The sequence below is a fragment of the Mustela lutreola genome, chromosome 7 (assembly GCF_030435805.1).
Source record: "Mustela lutreola isolate mMusLut2 chromosome 7, mMusLut2.pri, whole genome shotgun sequence".
Taxonomy (NCBI): domain Eukaryota; kingdom Metazoa; phylum Chordata; class Mammalia; order Carnivora; family Mustelidae; genus Mustela; species Mustela lutreola.
In genome coordinates this window covers 50,257,308-50,278,990 of record NC_081296.1, presented here as the reverse complement: position 1 = coordinate 50,278,990, position 21,683 = coordinate 50,257,308, and the positions used below count along the sequence as shown (strand labels likewise).

Genomic DNA, 21,683 nt, shown 5'->3' with positions numbered 1-21,683 from the left:
AATCCTTAGAGTTCTCATCATATGGAGGACATTCTTTTTTCCCTTTTCCTTCTCTTCTTATTATATCTATATGAGATGGTGGAGGCTAGCCGAACCTACTGTGGTCCTCATGTCACAATATATGAGAATCACACCATCACGCTGTATGCCTTAAATATATTCAGTGATGTATGTCGATTATTTCTCTATAAAACCAGAAAACAAAAATAAGATAAAATAAAATAACACACACATGCATACACACACACTCAATAATTTTACATGATGTCAGCATTTTAAGAGACTTGCAAGTTTCGTGAGACAGAAATTCGGGTTCTAGAATCACGTTCAGTATACTCCTACTCCAAATTCATGCTTGGGGCCTGGATGGCTGCTTAGCGATGGCCAGTGCATCCCGGTGGTTCAGGGTCAAAGCCCACACACTTTGGAGTCAGAAGAACCAGGTTCCAACTTCACTCAGCTCTCCCACTTACCAGCTCCAGAACGCTGGCCAGCTGGTTCACCCTTGAACTGTTTCCTCATCGATCAAATGGGCATAGTTCTGATGTCTGCCCCCTCCCTTGTTTCTGGCATCACTGTCAAAATCAAACAAAATATGTAAATGTTTGCTGGGAGCGGGGGAGTGCTAGATGAATGTGAGTTCATTATTGTGACGCCATTAGACCTCAGCACATGACGCCAAAGGGCACATGTTGGTGACGAAGGGGTAGGGGTTGCTCTGGGGAAGGATAGCCTGGTCTATTCCTGAGGACGGCCACTCCCCCGCTTTGCTCTTCGGCCTCTGCCCTTCTGGTCACTGACACCAGAGGCAGAGAGACCCACGGACCTCTTAAACTGCCCCATGTAGGTCACCTGCCAGGAAAGAGTAGACAAACAGCAGCGGCCTCAGAACCAGCGCCTCCTGCCTGAACACGTTGGCCTGAGGTTGTCGGTGCAGAGCCACTGAAGGCAGGGTGAGGAGAGCAGCCTGGCCTCTCCCACAGTCACTCCCAGGCCCATGAGGCCCAGCTGCAGATATCCCCCTGGTCTGGCCTCTCCCTCTCACCCATGCACAGCTCTGAAGCTAGCCTCCCAGTGTTTGGATGTTTGGAGCCAGTGTCTGCAGGCCACCTTTGCTGACTCGCAGGAAGAAAGCTATCGTCAATGAAAGCTAGCTGCAGAGGGCTGGGGACAGGACAGAACACAGCTGTATGGGACAAGACAGCCTGGGAACACCAATGACAGAAAATTGGTGGGAGACTGGGGAGAAGGCTGGAGAGCACTGTTTCTTTTCTCCTCCTTTTTCTCAAGTGTAAGGGTGAATAACGGGAGGGGAAGGGCATTTTTCAAGGGAGAACCAGCAACCAGTGTCAGCGTCCAGAGCTTATATGGGTGTCTGTCCTGCACTGTCAGGAGTCCTACCACCACTCAGTGATGCTGCAGGCCAGCTGGTCCAGGACCAGACACCTCCCTACAGCTCCTGGCCTCACACCCAGGCCATGGGACCTGTGCAGGTCTCCTGCCACTAGCCAAGCAGTAACGTGTCACCTCCTCACTCTGGCTGACTTTCTCTTTCATGACTTAGATTAGCCCTGCTAGAGACTAAGCCTAGCAGTTCACTATACCTGTCAGGTACTTCTTTCCAGAAAGCTTCACTTCCGCCATCTAAAACTCACACACTGGAACAGCCCTACAGGGTTTTAAGCTTTTAAGCAGTTGTGTACAGATGGACTTGCATGGAAAGGTTCTGAGCGTCTCAACGCATTTATTATCTCATATCAGCTGGGGCCTCCATCTTACCCCTCAGAGATCCGGTTTAAGTCAGCCCGAACCCCAATTCCAGGACCTGTGACGAGGGCTGGTTTTAGACGGTAACAGGCCCCAGGGCCTTTCAATTAATTATGGAATTCACATTCCACACCATATCAAACACATTGGAATATACCCATCTTTCACATTAAATATAACATTTTTGGATAGCAAAAAAAATAAAAATGAGTTTTGCTTTTGAAATTATGTAGCTACTAGTCATCCATTACTATATGATCGTGAGTTCTGAGCCGTCATCACACATGCACAGGAAATTTTACGAAGTAAGGAAAGTCAAACCATAGCATTATTTCCAAATATGAAGGATTACAAATACAAAATTTTAAATTGCAGTTGACAGAATCGTAAGTTTTATAGATGTTTAATTAAAATGCTCTACTTTCAATTTTATACTTTTCTCCTTGTTTCAGATCCAGTCATTGTTTTTCTCATCTCACGAGTTTTCACAGGCCTTTGAAAACGGCTCCTCTGCCAGAGGCCCTGTGCCAGTGGGGCCTTCGCACCAGACAGCCCTGTCTGAGGTTGCTAAAAGCCCTTCCTAAGATTCTGGCCTGTCCCTCACCTCCTTTCTAGTCTCTTTCTGCTCCCTTACTCCTGCACATCTGCTCATTCTTCAGCTTTAGCTTGTACCCAAACTGGTCACAAGGCTCAGTTCCTTCCCTGTTTCCTATAAAAGACCACCAAAAGGTACTTTTGGTGGAGTCTGGATCAGGGCTGGTCACCAGGAAGACCGAGGACAATCGGGAGCTTAGAACTTTCAGCCTCAACCCCCTTTCTCTGGAGAGGACAGGGGGCTAGAAATGGTGTTAATAAACAACCATGCCCACATGATGAAGCCTCCATAACAATCCCAACAATACTGGGTTGGGGGCTTCTGTGTGGCTGAGCACACCTGCATGCTGGGATGGTGGCTGACTTCACCTGCACAGGCTTGGGAGGTCCTGGGCTCCGGACGCTTCCGGATCTTGTCCTACATAGCTCTTCATCTGCCTGTTCAATTCATCACCTTTACTCTGTCCTTTGTAATAAACTGGTAAGACCTAACTGTTTCCCTGATTTCTGTGAGCCATTCTAGGGAATTATTGATGCCAAGGAGGGGATCATGGGAACTCTGACTACAAGCGGTTGGTGAGAAGTACCCGTGACAGCCTTGACTTGTGATTGGCTCCTGAAGTGGGGGCAGTCTCTCTTGTGGGATTGAGCCCTGAACCTGTGAGATCTGATGCCAACTCAGGTACACAGTGTCAGGACTGAACTGAACCACAGGACGCTTGGGCCGGGGAGGTGTGAGCGTTGGGGAAATGCCTGAAGTGTGGAAAAGCCACACATCTGGTGTCAGAAGTGTTACGAGTATGGTAGTACTTTGATTTCATGATTCTGGGCAAATTCAAAGTTTCTTCACATCAGGAAAAGATTGAGGATTCTTTGTTTAAAGGTATTTCATAACATCTAACACATTACACTATGAAAACAGGGAGATGGAAAAATTCACCGGTGCAGGCGGAATGGAAGCCTGCTGTTTTCCATTAACTCCCTTCAGTTCATGTCCTGAAGGTGGAGCTGACTTTTAAATTGCTCCCCGGCAATCCAGAGTGTGGCTCCAACACTCCCATGCTGCTACTGCTCTGTGAATTCTCACAGTACTCGGCTGAGACCTTCTAAGGTAAGAAGGGAAAATGGAGCTTCAAGGCTCATACTGGTGAGAACAACAGAATCCCTCCAGCAAATCCAGGAAAATGTAGAATTCCAGAAAGCCACGGGAAATCACAACTTTCAGACTGGAATCAAACTTCATCAACTCTCCTAACTGGGAGGTGACGTCTAGCTTAAAAATCCTTGTGCTGCCAGCTCAACCCAAGTCCACTTTCCTTGAAGCTGAGCAGCTGCAAAACTGGAAGTTGGGGAGAGAGCACTTGTGGGGATGTGGGGGACAAAGTACAATCCCTTCTTGACGGAGAAGCTTTGAGGGTGGAGTGGGGAGACAATGGAAGAAATACTAATTCTGGAATTCCTGTCCTTGTTTTGTTCCTGTCCTGTCCTCCCCACATTTCGCTCCCTGCCCCCCATCCCAGCCTCCTAACACATACACACACACACTCTCTCTCCTTACAGAATGGAAACCATTTAGCCACAGACATGATTTCCCAGGCGTATTGCTGGGAGTACCTGGAGTAAATCACTTCCTTTTCTACCCCTGGGAAAGGTCTCCCTCTTGCTTGAATCACAATTCAGACAGTCTGCCTCCAGTGAGCTGAGACTCAGATGAAGTATGGGGTGCATCAGCACCAATGGCCCGAGCTCCAAGAATTAGGAGCAGAGAAAAGATAAGATAAAGAGAGAGTGCCTCTGGGAAAACACAGTGCCTGCTTCAGACAAACCTGACTGACAAAACTCAGAACATTTTCATTTCTCTAAACCAAAATAATTATTTTGAGTAGAAATATAAGAAATATTCTCAAATATGATTCTAGGGGCACCTGGGTGGCTCAGTCATTAAGTGTCTGCCTTCGGCTCAAGTCATGATCCCCAGGTCCTGGGATGGAGCCTCCATCAGGCTCCCTGCTCAGTGGAGAGCCTGCTTTTCCCTCTCCCTCTGCCCCTCCCCCTGCTTATTCTCTCTCTCTCTCTCTCTAAAATAAATAAATGAAATCTTTAAAAAAATAGTTTTATTCATAAGATTTCTATTTGTACACTACTTTCCAGGAATCTAAAATGAGTGTCACTTCCTCACTAGATTATATCTTGTGATTTTGTAAAAACTATTGGAACAAGCTGATGGGGTAAGTAGACGAGCCTCCCTTTAGAGTAGACAATCAGCAAAAAGCCAGTAAAAAGCCGTAAAAAGCCAGACAGTAAATATTTGAGACGTTTGGACCATATGTCTCTGTTATGACTACTCAGCTCCGTAGCTGTAGCACAAAAGCAGCCCTAGACATCACATAAACGAATGGATGTGAGTGTTCCAATAAAACTTTATAAACAATGAAGTGTGAGCCTCATATACTTTTTACATATCATCAACTATAATTCTCTTTTGAATTTTTTCCAGCCATTAAAAAAAACTGAAAACCAAGCTTAGCTCTCAGGTTGTACAAAAACAGGTGGTGGGTTGAATTTGACTCATAGATAATAGTCTGTCTAGTATATAAAATTTCCAGGACAAAGACACGTAAAGGTAAAGTTTTGGTTTTGGTTAATGTAATCCTTCCCTTGCGGTTCTGGTATTTCATTTTACTTTATTATTTATTTATAAATGAGATTTATTTATTTATTAGAGAGAGAGAGCACACATGCGCACGCAAGCACACAGTTGGGGGGAAGGGCAGAGGTAGAAAGAGAATCTCAAACCGACTCCCTGCTGAGCGTGGAGCCCAGTGGGGCCCCATCTCACGACCTGGAGATCACAACCTGAGCCTAAACTAAGAGTTGGACCCTTAACCAACTGAGCCACCCAGGTACCCCTGGTTCTAGTATTTTATTTTATTTTAAAGATTTTATTTATTTATTTATTTTAGAGAAAGAGGATTGTGGGGGAGGCGCAGAGGGAGAAAGCATCTCAAGCAGACTCCTTGCTGAGTGCAGAGCCTGCCGCGTCGTGATCTCCTGACCCCAAGATTACGACCTGAAGTGAAACCAAGAGATCAGTCATCTAACTGACTGCAACACCCAGGCACCCTGGTTCTGGTATTTTAAAATAAGACAAGTGGGTAAGGAAAATGAAAGTCAAAGGAATACATTATTAATACAGGAATTCAAGAATAGAGAAATATTTTGGAGGTCTCTCATTTCACACTTTGCAAAACAAGTACTGACTGTACCTTCAGACAGAATGGGTTTCGCCTCTATCAAAGTCACACTCTTACTGACCTCTGTTATTTTCTAGGAACACACTAAGTGCAAAGACCATGTGAAAACAGCCCCTGCCTTTTGACAGGGGCAACTGCTCATCAGAGGTCCTTTCCATTTAGTAACAGTATCCAATCATTCACAGAACACCAACTTCATGCTAGGTCCTGGGTTAGGTGTCACACCTTCCAAGATAAGTAAATTCTGAAGAAGTTTATGGTAAGTGACTTTCTTCCCTGCTTTCATTTAGTTTTTATCTTATTTTTTTGAGGGAAAACCAAAGGCACAGAGGATCTAGCTGGCTGTCTCACATGGACTGTCAAAGTGGGAAACCAGAGCACGACTAGTCCTGGCCTTAGCAGGGCTGGCACTAGGGTGAGGTGAGTGAAGCCTCAAGGGCACAGAGGTCAAGGAGGCCTCACACACAAGTACTACATGACCTCGAGAGTGAGCACCTCCTTAAATTTTTCACCTGGTGCCTCACTTGCCTCATGCTAGTCCTGGCTGGTGCCTTAGCTCGCCAAAGGCCAGCTGTGGTCCTGGAAGGGCTGGAATGGGCTTGGATGAACCTCATGTTCATATCCCCATCCTGAGATGCCCTAACTTCCTGGTGAGGAATTCCTTCTTTCTCATGGTGTAGTCTTGTGGAACTCCTTGTTGGCCTCACGCCCAGAGCGTAGGCTAATGTGAGGCCCTGAGCACAGTGTGGGCATCGTGTCTAGACTGTGACTTCTGAGCTGAATGAGTTGTTTTCTTTTTCTTCTCACGACCCGCAGGACATCTACAGTCTCTCTGAGTAATGCCCATGTTACGTTCCAGGGCCCACCTGAGAGCCCTGCTCTTCCAACCGTGGTCCACAGACCAGCGGCACTGGCATTGTCTGGAGCCGGTGAGAAATACAGATTCTCCAGCCTGCCTCAGACCACAGCCAGAATCTGCATTTGGACTAGGTTCCAGGTGATTCCTGTGCTCATTTAGATGTGGGAAGTGCTAATGTACACTTTCCCCACACCGTCCCACCAGAGTCCCCTCGGGCTTCACAGCCACAGGGGCCTGGGGAAGGGCCTTCATGGGAAATGTATAATTTGCTGAAAGTCTAGAAGGTGCAGGGCTGGCCCTCCCTTTCCCAGATGGGCTTGCTACCTGAAGAATCCTCGGCCCAGGGCTCCTTAGACAGACTCCTATGGTCTCCAGTTGATGGCTGACGCCAAAAGAAAAAAATAGGCACTGACCTCAGAAAATGGTGACAGCATCACCCTTTGAATAAGCCCCTCTCAAGGGAAGCTCCTCCCCTTTAAAAGTTTGGGGGGTGGAAGCAGGAGATTCAGGAAACTATTTCAAAGGGTGACATTTCCCTATAAAGTCCCTTGGGCTAACACGGGGTGGTGGGGGAGGGTGGTGGCCCTCTCAGAGAAGAGACCTGTTCTATCTACCTTTCAGGATGGGCCAGGAGTGAAGAAAGGGCATCAGTGGTCCTACGATGATTGACAGCCTGTCATGCGGCCAGGACACATTTTACCTTTTATTTTTTAACATAACCATCAAGGACAGGCTTTCACAGAGGAGAAACTGAAATTCAGAGAGGTCAAGTAACTTGCCTCAAGTTCCCCAGTTGTTTGCTGGGAAGAACCAGGGACAGAACCAGGTTTTGTCAGTGGTGCAGATTCACAAAACACATGAAACATAACACCTAAGATGTAACCATGGTTGGCGTTTGTCCCACGTGGGTAGTGGTGGCAGCAGTGATGACGGCTCAGGTGTGGGTGTGTGTGAGCATACGTTGGATGATGGCGGGATGGAGTCCTTGGGAGAGTCAAGGGCACAAGTGAGAAGTGAGAAGTTGGCAGAGCTTCTCTGTGGTGGACGGCGATGAGATATGTGATCCGCCACTTATGACACCATTTACACATTTGTAATTCGAAATAAAGCATCATTATAGAATAAGTGGAAGTAGATCGAAGATATACAGATGTTTCCGATGATGACTTTTATCAGTGCTCTTTTTTTTGGGGGGTATAAAATATTAAATTCGGTCTCCTTTTCTTTTGGGTGCTCTTCTTTTGCTGATGCACTCAGGACCCATCCCTGTAGGCCCCATCTTAACAGCAGCACTGAGGCCAAGAGATGCTCACCCAGCATCTCACCCGGCTTTTCTGGAGGTGGTGCTCACATCCTCCTCTTGGAAGACCGGAGGTGTGCCTCATTGTTAGAGAGCTGGGGACACAGCAAACCTGAGTGAGTCACTGCTCTGAGGATTTCTGGAGTGCCTGCTCTCCCCATTCCTGGGCTCTGAGTCAAGAATGTAACTGAAGCCCCAGACAATAGGGTGTGAAAGAAAAGATGTTCCCAAGTGTCAGATACCCGGGCCAACCAGACCCAAAAGCACAGAGCAGGTGCTTGGCGTTAGTTTCTGGTGCTGGCTGGGTCCCTGTGCCCTGCCCCACACCCTACACCTCTCTAGACAAAAGCCACAGCTAAGAAGCTTGTACCCCTGCCTCCTCCCACATATCTAGGAACCGCTCCAATGAGAACAGCCTGCTTCCTCTGGCCAACCCCTTTTTCAAGGCTAAAGATATAGAAGGCAGGAACTGCATCCCAAGAGGGGAAGGCATGAAGCAGGGCCTTAGATGTGAAGGACTTCACCAGAGGAGGATGAGGGTATTTTACCGTCTGAAGAAAACTTTCAAGTGCCCTTCTAGTGTCTGAGAATAAGATCAACAACAGGTGGGCTGGGTTTTCTGAGTGTTACTGAGAAGTCCCCAGGAAACCAAACCCTGGAGGCAGACCCCCATCATTTCTGGTGGAGACACAGGACCTAGGCACGCTTTTCTGGAAGAGGGGACTCCCTGAGCGCTGGTCACCGAGGGTCTACTCAGGCCCCTCTCCTCCCCACTGCAGAGGGGCTGTTCTGCAGAACGACCATGAAACCTTGCCACCTTGTGACTTCAGCGGGGAGAACCCACTGAACTTTCTGGTCCTGTACCGGCCCGATGGGCATTCGAGGCAGCCTTACAGGTGAGTATGGAAGGGACAAGGGCAGCCTTTCCTTTGTAGCCTGGGGAGAATGGCTATAAGAGTGGGTTGCAAGGAGACGAGACTCAGGGGTGTTTCAGGGATGATAACACAACAGAAGTTGTCTGTCATGGAGTTTTGTATCAGGTACTGTACTAACAACTTCCCAGGCACTATCTTCTTTAGTCATGACCTTAGTGCAGGTATTATTAGTTACCTCCCTGTTTTATAGAGAGAAAAGTTAAGTAGCTTCCTCAAAGTCACCCAACCACAGGAGGCCTTCCAATTCTGCTCTAACTTCCGCACCTGGGATTGTAACCACCGTTCTAGGCTGTCTCTTCTGAATTCACTTTCATTGCTGCTGCTCCCCTCCATCACTGTTCATTATCCTTAAGGAAGGGGCTTCCTAAAGCTAAAGCAAGAATGGCCAAAGATGCACCTCTGAGCCCACACACCGTTATTCACTTTTATCAGTTCTGGGTCTAGACATGGGGTAAGAGCAGGGAACTGCTGTGAGAGTATTGCTCAAAGTTCAAGTTTCTGTGTTTTTGTTGGCAGGAGGAGATTGGGGAGAAACCGAGATCACATTTCTCAAAGTCTCTATTTCAACCAGTTTGGGAAGTGTTTGTTTTGTTTCTTTTTTAAGAACCCAAAGCCTGGAACCCAAATGGGCTGTTTAGTTCTGGCTTGGGCGTTATATTTAGGGTAGGCCTGTACCTAAGAAGAAAAAGATTTTTTTAAATTTTTTTAATTTTTTTACTGTATGTTTTTATGTCCCATCAGTCAGGAAATATCCAAATTATAATGAATCCCTTATCAGTTCTAGTTACGAAAGCAAAAATAAATAAATAAATAAATAAATAAATAAAAAATCAGAAACATTCCAAATGATCAAAACTAGAGTAACGAATTATGGCACATTAACCAGATGGAAGAGCATATAGTAATACCAGGAAGGCTAGTGTAGCACCACAGAAGGTAGATACCTATGCAAAATTTTTTGGATAAAAAATAATGAAGTTTTGAATAAAAAGACTTAAATATACACACAGGCAAAACATCAAAAATAATTATTTTTAAAAGTGGTGGTGAGGTTATGAATGACTTTTTCTTTACTGATTTTCTCTATGGTGTTAATAACATGTGACAAATGAAACACTCAAAGTGTATAATTATATGATGGCATGCACCTTATGTATACATCCTGGCTTATTTACTGTAGAACCTTGTATCCAAATATGGCAGAGCTTTTCAGTTGAACTTGCAAATCACTGCTTGAAATTTACATGTTCCTTTAAATACATAATACACGTTCACCGCTATTAAACAAATTGGGATTAATTCTTTGGGCTAGAGTCTTTGTCACCCAAATTTAATTACGCCATATTGATCCCTAGCACTTGCCTTTTTGAGTAGGATCCAAAACTAGAAACGCACAAAAAGCGCCCCCAAACCCCAGCAGTTCCTACTAATGCAGTAGCGAAACTCCGTTTTCTCTCACACACCACCTTGTTTTTCATCTTTCCATGAAAGCTGGAAAATGAATTATCTGGAGTCACCCAGGGCCCCTAATCTATTAGGAAGGTTAAAGTCTGAAGGTTGAAGACCAGCAGATCAGGTCATTGTCTTCTCTAAGGGCTACAAAAGGAGTGCTGCGGAATCTTTCCACAGAAGGGAGTGTTCATGGCATCTCCCATCCATTTGGTTTTCCAGAAATCCCTGCAAATCTCCCTACTGGCATAGAATGCTGAGTTTATTGTCTCTAAAAAGTCTATGTAATAATTTATTTATACTCTACTGTTTGCTCTAAAGATTGAGAGATGCTCTCAGATAAAAGCAAAGGTATGGTAAGACCAAAACAAAGATTAATTTAAAACAAGTTAAATAGCATAAAACGAAGACCAGGAAGGTGGGAAAGAAGGTAGAATTTTTCAGTTAGAGTCTGGTAGAAGAAAACTATAGTGAAGAACAAAACACCTGGTGGCCTGAGTAAAGAGTAAAACCAAGGTATTTGTAAATGAGCAGAGGTCTTGTTTCTAAGGTTTGAGAGGTCATGGTGAGTCGTGAACTGCCTGTGATGGGAGAACTTCTAGGAAAATGATCCAGCAGGCCCAGGAGGGCCTCTTCCACTGGTTTTAGGTGGTTAACAATCTTCCAGGAGGAAAGAGGTATGATGCCTGATTTCAACACACTCCTATATCATTTACGCTCAATTTGCTATGTAATCACATCCTATTGTTTGTAAACATGTGTGCACTGCTTCTATACACTGTGAGCGCAAGAAGTCTATTTTATGCTTTTTCTATATTGTCCTATAACCCCTAACCTATAGTTCCTAAAATGATGTGTATGCTTCTTAAGTGAAAGTGGAATTTCTTAGTCCCATAGGCCAAGTCATGTATAATCTTAATTTACTAGAAGACAATATAGGAGTCCCTTCTGTGTTTAAGAGAAAGTGAGCACTACTGCATATTTACCCTAATGATACAAATGTAGTGACCCAAAGGGGCACATGCACCCAATGTTTATAGTAACAATGTCCACAATAGCCAAACTATGGAAAGAGTCTAAATGTCCATCAACAGATGAATAGATAAAGAAGATTTGGTATATATATACAATGGAATATTACGCAGCCATCATAAAACTGAAATCCTGCCATTTGCAACAACATGGATGGAACTAGACGGTATTATACTAAGCGAAATAAGTCAATCGGAGAAAGACAATTATCATATGATCTCCCTGATATGAACAATTTGAGAAATAAGACAGAGGATCATAGGGGAAGGGAGGGAAAAATGAAACAAGACAAAACCAGAGAGGGAGACAAACCATAAGAGACTCTTACTGTCAGGAAACAGACTGAGGGTTGCTGGGGGGGTGGGGAGGGTGGGAAGGATGGGGTGGCTGGGGGATGCATGGGGGAGGGTAGTGTTGTGCTGAGTGCTGTGAGTTGTGTAAGAGTGATGAACCAAGTATCTGAAACAAGTAATACATTATATGTTTAATTAAATAATTAAATGTATTAGATTTATTAAAATAAACATGGGGGGAAAAGTTAGCAGAACAAGAGATGATAGAGTAGTAAAAAAAATGGTAACTGGAGAGGGGAGATCACATGCCAGAAACAGACATGAGCTTTCAAGGATGGGATTAGTAACTGAAGAGATGTGATGGGGTTTGCCAGGATTTGAGTCTGGAAACACTTCACGGAGGCACATTTTCTTTACATTTATTATATTCTTATAAGAATCATGTAATTTCTTACATGATTTGTTCCTTTTTAATTTCTTGGCAAGGTACTAAGGCAGGTAATCCTGGAGTATTCTGGAAAGGAGTACTTTGTGAGAACACAGGAGGAAGACAAATCATGGGAATGGCCATCTTCAAGCTGAATAAATCAGCAATTCATCACTTTCAGCCTGGGTTCTGAGATGTAATATGTAGCAGTCCCTTAAGAGCAAAAATGAAAAACCCTATTGCCCAGGGGGCTGGCTCATACTTCTAATATACTGTCTGAGCTTTTAGCACCAGTACTAAACCCTTTTGAGATAGTGACAGGGCTTGCTTCAGAGAACGGTGTCCTTGACCACAGCATGATGCAAGTAGTTATTTGGCAAACTGTTTTAGTGTGAAAAATGGTTTTCATAGAAGAAGTTGGCTTGGGACAGAATGGAGGGTTGGGGATGCTGAGGGAGATTGTGGTCAGCCCATCAAAACCTAGCTTACTGGAAGGCCAAAAGGCTACACTATCCTACTGCGTGTACCTGGAAGTTTAATACCCCATCTGTGAGTCAAAGGAACAAGAATTCCAGTTCCTGAGGATCCAAAGTTGAAAACAGATCAGGACTCACCATCAGGACGTGTGCTTCCCTCTTACACCCTCCTCCCCCACCGTCCTTCGGCATCCTCCCAGGAGGCCCCCTGGGAGACAGAGCAATCCTGGGCCACACACAAAGGGCTTGTTTGGCCGTCACTATCTTTCCTCTGGAGATGTGGGTGGGTTCTGCAGTGGTCCTGCCCAGTGGCTGCTCAAGAATGCACCAGGGCTGCCTGCTTCAGGGCCCCTGGGCTGTATTCATGCATTCCTACTGTCCTCTTCACTCCCTAGCATGTCCAAATGCAGTTTGAGAACCCAGCAACAGAAAACTTATTTCCAAAGGCCAGTGTTTTGCCTTAAAAAAGAAAATCTGAATCTATTGCTTCGAAACATTCTTTACCTTCTGTGCGCTGTTGGTACCACTCCGGAAATGTTATTTGAGTGCGCTGTTGGTACCACTCCGGAATTGTTACTTGAGTGTTTGTGTCTGGGCCATTTGTCCCATCGACGACCGTACTATGTGTGGTACGGAGGCCATGAGACGGATGGCCTCCACAGGAACAGCTCTGAAGATCTGTCACTCCAAAAGGAACAGAGTGACTATCAGTCTCCCTAAGGATTCCTAAGGAAGCGGGGTAGAAGGCTCAGGCTGAGGAGCAGCAAAAGGCCTGGAGGTGGTGGGGGCATCAACACACAGCACTTTGTTGAGATCCTGGGCTTGTGAGAATCGCAGGACATGCGAAGAGGCAAACCCTGTCCCTCAAGGCTGAAGAAACTGCTGCTCAAAATGGTACCATGAACCGAGGTCACACAGTGAATGGTGGACAGGTTTCCAGCTTGCTGCTCTGCTTTCCAGGGGAGCTGAACTTCACCAGCAGAGTGACCTTGAGCAAGCCACTGAACCTCTCTAGGCCTGGATTAGAAGCCTCCTTCCAGCAGGGCTCTGAATCAGCATTTCGGTGAAGGCATCAGCCTTGGCAGGCTCTGATAAGGCCTTGACTTGACTCTTTGTTCTCCATGGCCTTGGAAACAGATGGAAATAAAGCTCTCACAGGCAGCAGGAACCAGTCTTATCCTCTAGGTCGATGCCCATTTGTCAAAAACTTGGCAAAAATTGCATTCATATTACTGAACCCTCAACACAGCTTCATTCATTGTTTGACACACAAAATTTATGACATCTGTTGGAGGAATGTGGCTCTGAACACTCTCAATGTCAAAAAGTATATATAATGGAACACTCCTTGCACTGCCTAACATTTCTGATTTTTTCCCAAACCCCTGTCTCCAATTCTGGAAATGATGGCTCCCTGAGCACCCCAGAGCTTTTTTGTTTTGATTAGAGAATTCAGATTTTTTTTTTCTTTCTGTTGTGTACATTTGACTGCAGATTTGAAAACAAAATCACATCCACAAATAGTGTTGACAAGTTGAAAAAATGGTTAACATACACTCAAATATTTGTTCAAGCAAAAAGACATTCCCCACCCCCACCCCCGGAGGGGAAAAAAAATCAGGCCAAAAGTATTATGCCCTGGAGTATACATACCAGCATACACAAAAATTAGATTTTCTTTCTGCTAATGACCTCTCCAGGAACAATAAGGAGGGGAACTGCTCTACTCAATGCCAGTCTTAAAAAGTTAAGAATGTATCCAGAAAGTGCTTTTCTTTTTTTCCCTCAGCAACAGATCATCATAAATTTAAACATTTTGGGGAGATGCTGATTTCTTACTTGTACCCTTTCTCCGCAGAGAGCCACAGTGTTTTACTCTGAACATGACAATTCTCCAGTTGCTCATCCTGAAATCCAGGCCTGCTAATGGAATTTAGGGTATGAATCTTGAACTATTTCTCTGTACTTCATGGTTTTCTAAATGGTGACCGTTATCAGCTTCCAGCCTTGGTGCTCCCACTTGAAGAGCCCTTATCTTCCTCCTGACCTCACAGGGGCAGCCTGTTCAGAGATTATCACATTGGAACAGAACCAAGGTGTGTGCGGAGACTGGCTGTTCCCTCCTATCTATCAGAAAGATCAGGGAAGAATTCTTGGAATTGCCCTGGTGCTTCATAAATTGGTGATTTCACCAGACCCCTGGAAGTTAGGCGGTAAAGCACTCACTAGTGGTCATGGCAGCCCCGAAGCTGACTCCACATCTTCCCTGTCTCCTCCCCCAACTGTGTTTTCTGGCTTCATCTGTTTCTAGCTATGTCCAGCAGTGGCTTTTCTTCTGCTACACAACACCTGAAACAAGTGAGAGGATCCGCACAGGTCTCTGGATTCACATGGACCTAAAACCTGAAGCCCAACCCCATTTCCCGGGAGCCGTGAGACTGTGAGTAGTTTCAGGGACTGTCTGAGCCTTGGAGTCTGTGTTAATGAAACAGGGACTGATGGGAAGCGGAAAGAACCCTCGTGAGGTACTTCTGACAGGTTCTGGCAATGATATCTGAGCACAGTATTGATAACCATCGTCACGTGGGGTGAGGTCAGTGTTGTCCCAGTTTGACCAAGTCAGGTAGTCAATCCCCTCCAGGGTGGTCGCTGGAGCACATGTGGCATGAGGAGGAAAAGGCAGGTGCTGGTTATCAAGCATATCCCAGGTGCTGTGCTGTGTACTTTATGACAAGGGTGCTCCATTCCAGTCCCCATAGAAATACCCCGGGAGCTACGTGCTACTCTTGTCCCATTTCACAGATGAAGAATCTCTGATTCAGGGACTTGACCGGCTAGGCAGCTAGTAAAGAGGAGGCCAGAACTGGCTCCTAAAGTGAACGGGTACTGGGTTCAGGAAAGGCCTCCGTGACTACAGTGAGCAGTGTTCTTGGTCTAGCTGAGGACGGGCAGCGGGGAGCCTAGGGGTGGTGAAGACGAGGCAAGACCCAGAACATTTCCTTGCTTCGAGCAAGGGGACAGTTTTGAAGAAGGAGGAACCCGCAGCCCAGCCTCCAGGCTTCTTGCTGGGTTCTTTGCCTTATGTGCCCTTCCTTTCTGTGGAGAGAAAATACCTGATCAAAGGGCTTAGAGGAATAGCTACAGATATATTTTCTTTCTTTCTTTCTTTTTTTATTATGTTAGTCACCATCTAGTACATCATTCATTATTTAATACTTTTCAGTGAAAACATGATCTGTCATCCAAATGAGTTTTCGTTCATTTTCATGCTACTGAGTTCGCTTTTCAAGAGAACATCCTTTTCTGCCCCGCAGCCCAAATTTGGCCAAATTAGATTGTTTGTAATCTCCTTTCGTTTGCCTGAAGTTTCAAGAGGGACCTATGATATTTTCAGTTTCCGTGTCGGAGAAAATGAAGATGTACTGGAATTTAGAACTCAGCATGAGTGAGAAAGCAGAAAATCACAAAGACCCCTTAGTGTGATACTTTTAAGTAGAGTCCCATGGTTGGGGGATGAGAGCTCCGTTGGTGCATTCATTCACGACCTGATGTGTGTGTGCTGCTGCTAAAGACTTAACTGAGACTTGAGAAAAAAATCCCCCAAACCGTACGACCATGGCAAAAGCCTTTATGTATGTGCAGACATGCACCCGTAACACGGAGAAAGGCTCTTGGAGGGGGTCTTTCCTGCTGGGTTATAACTGTATCGGACCAAAGAGATGCTACCTTGAGTGCTTGGGGGAGGATGATGCACAAAATGTAGCTTCCCCCGATCTCGGAATTACTGTTCTAAGAAACCATTCATGAGTGAAGGTAGGTCAACCACACCATCTGAAGTTCACCAAGGAAAAATGTACAAATGACAGGACCACCAAGTTTAGAAAATGTCCTACAGTGTGCATTTTATTCCATACCATTATACAATGTTTACATATAGTTAAAACTCTTAAATGTTTTTCCTTTACCAATTGTACGTAGTGCCTAAATCTTTTATTTTAACATGGAGAAATGGAGAGTGGAAAACCACATTGAATGCTATCCTACAAGTTGTAATGAGCCGCAAGTGTGCCAATGAGGAGGAGACAGAAGTCTTACAAGAGCAGCGTGCCTTACACATCCCTGGCTTTAGTGAATTCAGGCATACAGGACCCACAGCCTCACCTCGTAGTAAAACTCAAGACAAAATAAATTAGTGTTGGACAGAATTCTAAATTGTACAATATTGAACGAAAGACCACAGTGGGGCTTTTTGTTTAAAGTAGCACCAATCCACACCTGATTGTGTTTTCAACATTAATCTGCCTGTTGAATACATCGTTGGCACTTTTGAGTGGAAATCTTTCTGCTTTCGTGAGGATTCCTGGGCTGGCTGAGTACCCTGTGTTGCAAAACTCTCTATGAAGTGTGGCAATGGCAACCTGGGAAATGGCACTTTTAAGTCACTATGGCCCTGCCACGGGCTCGCCTGTGTATGTGTGTGTGTGTGTGTTTTCCCCATCCCCTGATCTAGCTGGTATTTCGTGGATGTTTACTGTGACAGTGTAAAAGTAAATAAAAATGCATTTAAGGGGTTTCATGGTAAGCATGGTGTTTCAAAACAAAACAAAACAAAACAAAACAACAGAGCAACATTTAAGAATGTGGTCGCAGCTAAGGAGGTTTTCACATGTTGTTTAACTCCAGTAAAGTCTGATCCAGCATCTGATGCATACTAAGGTTTTCTTCTTTGGCATGAGCCACTTTCTCTGCGGTGGGATTAGAAAATTAAGTCATGAATAGCTGCACTTCAGACACAGCGGCGGTTTGCTCGTTTACGCAGGCAAACATCAGTCACAAACAAAGATGAGAGGATTAGGACAAGGCATGCTGGTAAGATATTACTCAATTCCAGACAAGGACCTACAAAGGGGGAAGACGGCTTTGACCCAAAGGAACCACAGGCACAGCAGGCTCTCAGAGAGCGGAGCGGACAGGGGAACCTTCGCCAAGGGTCCACTCAGAATACAGTGCAGGTGGGGCTTGGCGGAGGTCCACCGGCCGTGCACCGTGGGGCCGGGCAGGGGTGCTTGCCACGCTGAAGTTAATACAGCAGACATTTCTGAGTTACAGGCAGTTAAAGGTCTGGGAGCTGTGTTGTAACACAATCTCACAGAAGACAAGGATGACGTAAGTGGGTTTTCTGACAACTTTTAGAATGATTTATTTCTCTTGCTCATTAAAAAAAAAATATCAACATATTTCATGCACACTTCAGTAGAACATTCTCTTACTATTCTTATAGTGTTCTATTTATTAATAGCATGACATTCTCACCAGATTCCAACAACACCATTAGAATAAAAGCATACCTTTCAGACAATCAGGGACTTCTGACATGAGCTCCTGTTTTCAAAAGCTATTTTGCCCAAGCATAGGTACATTTAATCAAACACTATACCAGATATTACGAAATTAGGAATATGAGTATGTAATAGCTATATATATATTATATATATTGTACCCTAATTTATATATAATATATATATATGTATATGTATGTATAGTTACTCCTCTGCTTTGGCTTTCTAATTAAAAGCAGGACTCAGTTCTCTGTAGGAAACAGAAAACAATTTTTGGTCCTCTTTATATATCAGTTCAAACAAGAGGACTGGCAATTCCTGAATTGTTATAAATATTTAATCCATATACATAATTTTACGACAAGAGTGGTTTCGGGGTTTAGAGAGAACTTAGTTATTCCAGATAGAAGAGGAAAATGCAGGTGAAGCCAGCTTTTTAGCTAATTCCTTCCATGTACAATTCTGCAGAAAGCAAGTGTTGTCATCCCTATCAGTTGAAGGTACGGCAGTCTTAGATTTCCTGCCCATGGGCTCCATTCCTAGAAATCAGCCCAAGCTCCTTCCCACTTAGAGTCTAATCCTCATTCAGAGCCAGCTTTAGTTGGTTAGTTAGGCGGCGGTTTTGCTCAAGTTGCTGGTAGAGTTGATCTGTACAGGTCAGCAAGCAGGTTAGCAGAAGAGAGGAAGGAGGCAGAAGGAAGAGAGAGGTTAGCCAGACTTGGTGAAGAAGTTAACAGACAGCACACAGAGATACCTCGGTCACCAGCCAGGCAGCTCACCCTTCCTCGGTGGTCATCTGTCCCATGCCCAGGAAGGGGAGGCGGTAAAGGCCTGGCAGATTGAGGAGGAGCCAGGATTTCTCACTTGGTGGCCAGGGAGGAAAAGGGAGCGACAGGGGTGAGGGGGTGAGGGAGGGAGAGAGGGAGAGAGAGGGGAGATATTCCTTTTGCACCTTATTAAAACCACTGTGTGAACGAGCCACCTGCAGCTCTTGGCAACAGCCCGAGGAACCACAGCAGAGCGACAGATTGGAGATTTTACAGTGAAACCTCAACCGGACCATTTTGCCCACCTCTTCCCAGAACCCCTTTCACCTGCACTCCTGGGGCTGGCTCTCCTTTCAGGAAGTACCAAGATGGGCCCCAGGGGCTGCTGTATTATTCACAGTTTCTGAAATGCAGAGCGAAGTTCCCTATCCCTCCCCCAGTCAGCACCATACAGGGTGCTACCCTATTCAAATAACAAAACCAACCAGCACTCATCTCCATGCCAGACTTAAAATTCATTTGCTTACTTCTTGAAGAGAACGGCATTCACGTGTGGTGCGGGATGGAGGCACAGAGACAAACACCCATAGGGAGAGGAGTGCAACGTCAATTTTACACAAGGGCCTATAATCTGCTCACACGGCAGAGAGGCCAACCACAGCTGTCAGGCTGCATGATGACCCAGGGGATGCTGCCAAAATGACAAGAACCTGGCACTCACCATGAAATGCTGGAGGATACACAACTGGTTCAAATGACTGTGACAACCTGGACCCAGAAATTCTACTTACTGATCTTGAAAAGCTGACAATCCTACTCCTGGGAGAATGCAACCATCCAGCCTCTGGCTCCCAGCTGTGCTGGGAAATTAACCAGTCTTATTTCAGCTTCCTCTCCTAAGTGGTAGGAGATGGGGAAAGAGGTCCTGTGCACTAGGCTTTCTAGCTTAAAGTATCTGCTACCCTGTCCTCTTTCAAAACCCTAGTCAAACATCACCTTCTCCATGTAGCTCCAAATGTACACCATCTAGGAGTTCAGACACGCTTCACTCCTCTGCCTTTCAGCAAAATGGCCAGCTCATCAGGCCAAAGAACATTTCAGGCTCATCTCTTCACACCTCCACTGCCTTCCACAATGTCTTGGGTAAGGGACGTGGCTCTGAGGTTGCAAATCTAAATCCCATCTGCACATTCACATGAACACATGCTGGTAGGCAGATATGATATCTCAGTTTGCTGAGCCCATGTCTGGCCAAACAGGAATGAAAGAACTTTAGAGAAACCCTAGAGAGTCCCAAGAGTCAATGAGAACTCAGCTTAAATGACAGCCGTCCCTACCACATCCCCTTGTGGACCTGTTCCACTGCAGCTGTCATGGAGCTGTCTGGCCGGGTGGGCTGAGGGCAGGGACCAGAAACAGTTACACATTTGGAAGGGTTTCCCCCTCCTGTCCTACCTCCCAGATGTCTGGAGCCTCTAGTGCTCAGAGTCAGCAATGCTTTCTGTTTGGTCCTACCAGGCTCTTGCAGCAGCAGCAGCTATGGTCTGGCCCTATGAACTGGAAACCTGGGCTCTGACAATTTCTGGACAGAATCAAGTTGCTACTTAGCCTCCTGTGAACCTGTACGTTCGTGGGCTATTGTAGAGCTGCCTTCCTGAACCATCAGTTTCCCATTTCCCCTTGCAGAATGTACTCACAGATAGTGTGAGACTCTCTGGAAGGGTTTCCAAAGAAAAAAAGAAAAAAGAAAAAAAAGACGTGCCTCCAAAATTAACAGTACATCTGCTCAGCAGAACTTTAAGACTCTTCATTTGGTCTATAAGCAGGAAGCAGGGTTCACTCAGAGAAGGACCCACTTCTATCACAAGGAGTTAAAAAGAAAAGAAAAAAAGGCAGGAGTCATAGTCAAAAGCAGACCCAAGGAGGCCTGGGAAAAAATCCATGAAATTATAGAAGTCTGCTCTCCCAAGGGACAGACAAAGACTTTAGATTCTAAATTTTAGACGTCTACTATACCGCTATTAAAATGCCTTAATATGTGGTCCTCTTAAAGAGTATTTTTCTTCTGCTCTAAATTCTTTGGTGAGTGATTGACATTATCTTCAGTTTGTCTATATTTATTTGAGTATAGTGGTATATAGCAACCCTCTTAGGCTAACAAAAACACATGAAAATCCCCCACATTTAAAACACAGGAGAAGTAGAGCCAGACTGTTGAGGATGCAGAAACGTTGGGAATTAAGAAACAAAAGTCCACACCATTTGAAAGTTCTAATTTTGCAATGTGTTCCTCTTTGAAAATCACTTCACTGCTGTTTTTGAAGTGAACTAGTAAAGCTTAAATATAACTGTATTCTGAATAATTTCTAACGCTTTTAGAAAAAAAAAAATCAACTCTAATGGCTATACTTCAAAAATGTCTACAAATGAAAGAAAAAAACCCAGCCATTATCACAAATATCATATACATACAAACCCTCCTAAAAAAAAAAAATACATGATGTCCTTGAGGGCACAAAAAGGAACCTTGACTTAAATCTTACCATACTTAGAAAACTTAAGGGGCACCTGGGTGGATCAGTCAGTTAAGTGTCTGCCTTTGGCTCAGGCCATGATCCTGGGGTCCTGAGATCAAGTCCTACGTCAGGCTCCCTGCTCAGTGGGGAGTCTGCTTCTCCCTCTGCCCCTCCCCACAGCTCGTGCTCTTGCTCTCTCTCAAATAAATAAAATCTTAAAAAACAAAAACGCCAAAAAAAACCCTTATGGAGCCATGTCATGATCAAAATGAAGGTGGCCGAGTAATCAATCAGAGCTTTAACCGTTCTTTGGGCTGTGAAAGGAACATCAACAATAACCTCAACTACGACTGCCTGGATCTAAGTTCTTGTCCGAGATGCTGGTACATGAATTCCTGGCAGCATGGGCTGCTAGTTAGTCAGTCACGTCCCTGCAAGCAGGGCCACCTCAGCATCCACGCAAGGGGCTCACCACATCCCACACCAAACCTCTGGCAGAACGAGACACTGCTCAAGGCACGTCTTCTCACTCCTGCAAGCAACGTCCCCTGTGTGGACGTTCTCAATGAGGACTACATACCAGAACCATCACCTTCTCAAAAACACAGGACAAACACTCCCCCACCACCACCCCACGGATGCCCAGGCCTCACTCTAACCCCTGCAAACTACAAC

The 21,683-nt window shown here is 45.1% G+C and overlaps 1 protein-coding gene and 1 long non-coding RNA gene across 15 annotated transcripts in view; one reads left to right on the top strand and one right to left on the bottom strand.

Annotated features, from left to right (window-relative positions):
- Positions 1-8,062: 8,062 nt before the first annotated feature.
- Positions 8,063-17,007, top strand: LOC131835893 (uncharacterized). Its single transcript, XR_009355412.1, has 3 exons — positions 8,063-8,670; positions 14,245-14,324; positions 14,698-17,007. It is a non-coding gene; the product is annotated as an uncharacterized LOC131835893 (long non-coding RNA).
- The window catches only part of TPM1 (tropomyosin 1), a 27,696-nt gene continuing 22,275 nt past the window's right edge, over positions 16,263-21,683 (bottom strand). For 7 of the 14 annotated variants that reach the window (XM_059180706.1, XM_059180716.1, XM_059180705.1 and 4 more), the window contains one exon: positions 16,263-17,131. In XM_059180706.1, the coding sequence (XP_059036689.1) occupies positions 17,049-17,131 (83 nt within the window). In that variant the 3' untranslated portion in view covers positions 16,263-17,048. The other 7 variants (XM_059180715.1, XM_059180714.1, XM_059180712.1 and 4 more) reach the window with 2 other exon arrangements.